Source organism: Egretta garzetta, unplaced genomic scaffold (genome assembly GCF_000687185.1).
Source record: "Egretta garzetta isolate BGI_Z169 unplaced genomic scaffold, ASM68718v1 scaffold365, whole genome shotgun sequence".
NCBI lineage: Eukaryota > Metazoa > Chordata > Aves > Pelecaniformes > Ardeidae > Egretta > Egretta garzetta.
In genome coordinates, this window is record NW_009259602.1 from 1,911,097 (window position 1) to 1,916,348 (window position 5,252).

At 41.9% G+C, this 5,252-nt stretch overlaps 1 protein-coding gene across 2 annotated transcripts in view; it reads left to right on the forward strand.

Annotated features, from left to right (window-relative positions):
* Positions 1 to 4,172, forward strand: part of ARHGEF12 (Rho guanine nucleotide exchange factor 12) — a 77,623-nt gene extending 73,451 nt beyond the window's left edge. For both annotated transcript variants that reach the window (XM_009638428.2, XM_035893949.1), the window contains 3 exons: positions 1,296 to 1,609; positions 2,417 to 2,489; positions 3,103 to 4,172. In XM_009638428.2, coding sequence (XP_009636723.2) covers positions 1,296 to 1,609; positions 2,417 to 2,489; positions 3,103 to 3,113 — 398 coding nt within the window. In that variant the 3' untranslated portion in view covers positions 3,114 to 4,172. The remainder of the gene's footprint in view (positions 1 to 1,295; positions 1,610 to 2,416; positions 2,490 to 3,102) is intronic.
* Positions 4,173 to 5,252: the final 1,080 nt, after the last annotated feature.

The following is a 5,252-nucleotide window of genomic DNA, read 5'->3' on the forward strand; positions in this document are numbered from 1 at the left end:
CTGTACACAGACCCCCCATGACTCACGCTATTTTGTAGGTACTCTGTTGGCTTCTCCTGATCAAGCTTCAGAAGAGAAACTTAGTTTAGCTTTGCACTGTTAATTGTCTCCTGTGACCTTAGCCTGGTCTGAAGCTTTAAAAGCTTATTATTTTTGTTATTTCTATTATTATTCTACATACGTTATATTTGGCAGTTACCTGAGCAGCATCTCAAAGTGTGTGTATTCTAGCCTTCAAGAAGGTTGTAGAACTGCTAACTTATCAGAAAACTAGCTCTAAGGCAGCAGCTGTGAGCACTTTCATGGGACTTTGTGCACTTTGTGTTTGGAAGGTCCTGTGATTCTGATCAGTCAACATGGTGACACTGCAGTAAATGTAGCACGCAAATTGGGCTTTCTCTCGTGTGCATGTTGCAGTAGAAGTAGATACTAGTAGGTGGATTCTGTATGACTATTAGTCTTGAAATCTCTTATCCATAAATATGCTTTTATTTAAAAATTGGATTCTATCAATATGAATAAGCCAATTTGTGACTGTCTGAATGCTGCCTTCCAACTACATATTGAAAATCATTTTTCTTTTTCTGAATTACTGAGACATTTTAAATTATTAAAACTCCGCCAACAACTTGAAGCATCTAATTTATTTGTCACCTCTTATGCTGTTTACTTTCTTAACTGTGCAGGGACATGAAAATTAGATTGACCTGGTTTTAGTCAATTCTGACTCTACATGCTAGCTTTGCTGTAATACTGTACAGAAATAATTTAATATAATCCTATTGCTAGGTGCAGATTGTGAGAGCATTTCGATCTATAATGGCTTTATCTTTTTAACATATCAGCAAGCTGAATTTTCAAGTGAACCCATCTAAAAGCATCCTCAGTACCATAGCTTACCAGAGCTAGTTAGTGGAGGTTAGAAATCTAGCAGTCTGATTTGTCGGGTACCATTAGTGTAAGTGCAGGATTTTCAGACGTTATATTAGAAACATAGATTTTGGAAAAACTGGAAGGCAGGTGATTAGCTCATCTAATCATGTAATTCTCAAACTGCAGTCCAAAAACCAGCCATGATCTCTGAAGCCCAATTCAGAACCAAACCAGTCTGGTCTGATATAATCACTATTCTGTGTAGTGTTCATAAGTGCTTTTTCTTACCCATTTTAAAATGTCTCAGGAGATGGGCCTCTCACCACTTATCTTTCTTAAAGCCTGCTTAAACTGTCTACAGTTCAGTGGTTCTTGGTGATTATGGAGCTGGAGGTGTTAGTAAAAAGCTGCTCTCTTAACAGGAAATTATTTGATCCTTGATGGATATGGAACAGTGCAGGAGAGCTCCACAGATGAGGAGGTATCATCTCTAGTTCTCCAGTGCACTGCAGGTGGCCGCACCTCTTTGGACTCTGCACAGCAGCAGCCACTTTCCCCACGGGACACCCAGTTGGATGGAGGAAGCTCCCCGTTTGCTGAGGAGATGATGGTCTCACGCTGGGGGGGAGTGGAAGAGTCCTGCTCATTTGTAGCAAGCCCTCACTTCTCTATAGAGTCACGTGTGCAGATGATGCAGTATATTCAGAAGATAGAGGACAACCTTGAAAAGTTGAAGGTACGCTGTGTTCCTGTTTGCAGTATCAGGGTTTTCATATTCCTTTGGTTTTCTTTTAACTTGAAAGAGCTTGAAAATAATTTTGAGGTGGAAGACAGGCAGCCATGCCTTTTTTTTGTCTTTGGTTCTCTGGAAGCTTTTTGAAGCAGAAACTTGGTGCTGTTTTGCTTGCATTAAGTTGCGGACTATGAGAAGCAAATAGCTCTGCTAGAGCTAGCGGGTGTGTATATTGCTTTGATTTGAATTTGGGAGATGCCTGAGGGATAGGAAAAAACTGATGCAAGTCTACAACAATGGAGTTGTGAAGGGGCCACTGACATAAGGAATATGAATTCCTGACATAAAAAGACTTATCAAATCTGTTGCATACTGCTGCTAATGTCAAATGAAGGTGCTAAGCTGCAGTAGACCAATAATGAGGTTTTTAGCCTCACTATACAAAAATGATATTTATTTTTTTTTGTATGTGATGGGGATTCTCTATGCTTAATAGCCGTTGCTGTAGAAGGTTTATAGCATCTTGATGTATGAGACATACTAACATGTTAAATCAGTAGGCAGCATTTAATTTAACTGAAATCTGAAAAGGAAGTGGAATATTGCATGCAAATGGAAGGCCTGATAAAGATGCTGATAATGGAGTTGAGATCCATTGTGGGTCACTGTAGCAACATGGGTGATTCCAGTCCACTCACATGCAGTGAAACTTCCCTTTTTCCCCAATTGAAGCCCTCTTAAGAGTTCACTTGGTAAATAGAGAAAGAGCCACTTGAGTTTTGGGGGCTTTTTTTTTTTTTTTCTTTTTAGGAGGTTGAGGAAGACTACACCATTCTCCGACGCCAAGGGCTGGCTGGATCAGCCTCTACGGGAGAGCACTCAGGTACGCAACCAGACTGTCTGTAGTTGGTAGTATACACCACACTGGCTTCAGACATTAAACAAAGAGCACAAAGTCAGTTGTTAATGCTTCACACACGCAGAGAAAAGGTTTCACCTACTTTAGCAGCTCTCACAGGGCTGAGACCATGCTGGTACCAAGAAAGGTCAGTTGAATCCATTGAGACTCGCATGTATAGAGGAGCTTGTTCCTTCCTCTGTAAAGGCTGTTTGCAAGCTGTCTCACCCCTACCTGCCAAAGATCTACATCTCAGGATGTGTAACTTCTCTTTCAAAGAAGGATAAATTGATGTAAAGTCCCAAAGGAACATTTTTGAACATGTAAAATGATTACAGTCTGTCTTGTCTTTTCTCTGGGGTGTCTTTTGATGCTGGTTAAAGTGGTTGCTCAGGGTCCCTTTAAATTGGCCTTAGGCATCATAGAGATGTAATTGCTGGAATTACTAGCGAAGGTCTTAAGGTTAAATGGGTGTGCTGTCTCTCGCATAACACGCTTTCTCTGCTAGTACCACTGTTCAGAAATGTTAGGCATTCATCTCTCATTGCACCCCCCTTTCTCACCACCCCTTTTTTTTTTTTTTTTTCCCCTCCTTCAGACAAAAGCTAGTCATGTTTTCAGGAGTGGCTGAAGACTGGAGGAAGAATATCAGGACACAGCACCCGCTGTCTTCTTGTGGACTCTGAGACAAGAGGGTTTGGACCATCCAAACATGAAACATAGTCTAGCAAAGTGGGCATGGGGTGCTTTTCCTGTGGGGCATCTGCACTATCTTGTCAGTGAGGGAGTCTATTCTATTCTGCTCCTCTCCTTGCTACCAGAAATTAATTTTTTCAGAACAGAAAAACCAAACCAAATGTACAGAGCTTTGGGTGTAGGATATAAAAATGTATTTAGACATTTAAAAAAAAAAAATCAATGTATTTATTTGACTTCATTCCGTGTATCAAAAGCACATTTTAATTTTTTAATCTGCCTTTTTTGTTCTATTTTAATTGGGTAGTGACAGTTCTAGCCCTCTGCATATAGTACACCCTGCCTGCCACTGCTCCTGAACCAAAAGTCAGGTCTGAGGGGAGAGGGTGTGCCTATGTGCAAGTGTATCTTTACTTCACTGGACTGGAGTCTGCACTCCCTGCTGGCAATCGAACTGCCATGCAAAGAGCTACTTATGAAGGTGTTAGGATGACTTGTGGCTGGAACTATCTGTATTCAACGATTGCATGGGAACTGCTCATGTCACCACATGTGTAACAAGAAATTTCCGTGCACTAAATAGCCAGGCACTTGAGATGGGCAAATTTACTTTTTCCCCTCTCCCATTAGGGGTCTCCTTTGTTGACATGCAAGATTAGACTGGGAGAGGAGAAAGATAGGTTTAATTTTTTTCTTGACTTTGTTGGCTTTGATCATTGTCTCCTTTGTAAAGTGATAAAAATACTTGGACCTGCAGCACTTTTGTAACTCTTCTCTGGATCAAAAAGAAAAAATGCAAACCCAGAAGTGTTTCAAAGATATGGGGCAGATCTGCCCCTGATTCACTACTGAATGAATAAGGGCTGCCATTTGAGTTAGCCACAGGTACTGCTGATTATAGGGCCAGTAAGTTTTAGTACCTGAAAGTATGTCTTGCTGAGGGCTTGGGGTGGGTTCTGGGGTTTTTTTGGGGCATTGGTTTTGTTTGGGGGGGGGGGGGGTTTGCTGGTTTTTTTTTTTTTTAACTGATTTGTGCCAATGTATTCTCACTGAAACAGAGATGTGCAAAACAAAGAAGGCTGAAACAGCTCTTTAGAACTTCCTTAGTCCTGTTCTAATGGGTTTTGCTGTTGGAATTTCTTCCATCTTCTGGGAACAAGATGGTAACTATCAGGCTACCAGCAGAACTAACACTGGGCAGCCTGAGATGGCTGTGCCTCTGCTCTGAAGCTGGTCCTAGGACAGGCGCTTCCTGCTTGGCATAGGGTGGTTCAAGCTGTCCCCGGTATCACAGGCACTGTGAATAGAACTGCTAGTGGAAAGCGTTAGGCAGTCTCTTTTGCACCCTCTTCCCAAGTTTTAAACTATCTAGTGAACCCAAACTGAACAGCATACCAAACCTGTAAATCCCGTTAACACATCAGAACTGCTATAGCATTGCTTGCATCACTGCGTGCATCATGAAGTGCTGAGAATCTCTCTTTGGCCAGCATAAAGATTGTACTCCTTGCTCCTTTAAAACAAATGTTTTCTCTTTAGCTACTGGCAAGAAATCAGATCTGTCCTTTGTCTACTCACGTAGGAAAAAACCAGTTCTTATTCTTCTTGTTAGAAACATGCAAGGGGTAAGTTCATGTAAAGATTGACAGAGATTGAGCAGGGATGATTTTGGGCCTGGTGTGAAAGTTGGAGCCGTGAGCCCTTATAGAGTAGGGAGGAGTTTCTCTTGTTACAAGAGCCAATTGCACAAAGTATAATTTTTCACCAGCGGAGCATTACACTGCCAACACAAGCCAAAGCGTGCTCTTCCAGGCTGGCAGGAGCTTCCTCTTCCTTGGGACCCACTAAGGCCTGTCCTGTTGCACCTGTATGAGTACACTGTCAGTATTAGCCGAGCACTTCCATTCTTAGTGGGTGGGATCTCCTCACCTTCAGCCATACAGTTCCTTTGGTTATAAACATCTAGACTTCCTCTGATAAGCCCCAAAACTAGAATGCTGCCTCATGCTGGTGTGGCATCTTTTACCTGATCCTGCCAGAAAGAAAATTGGG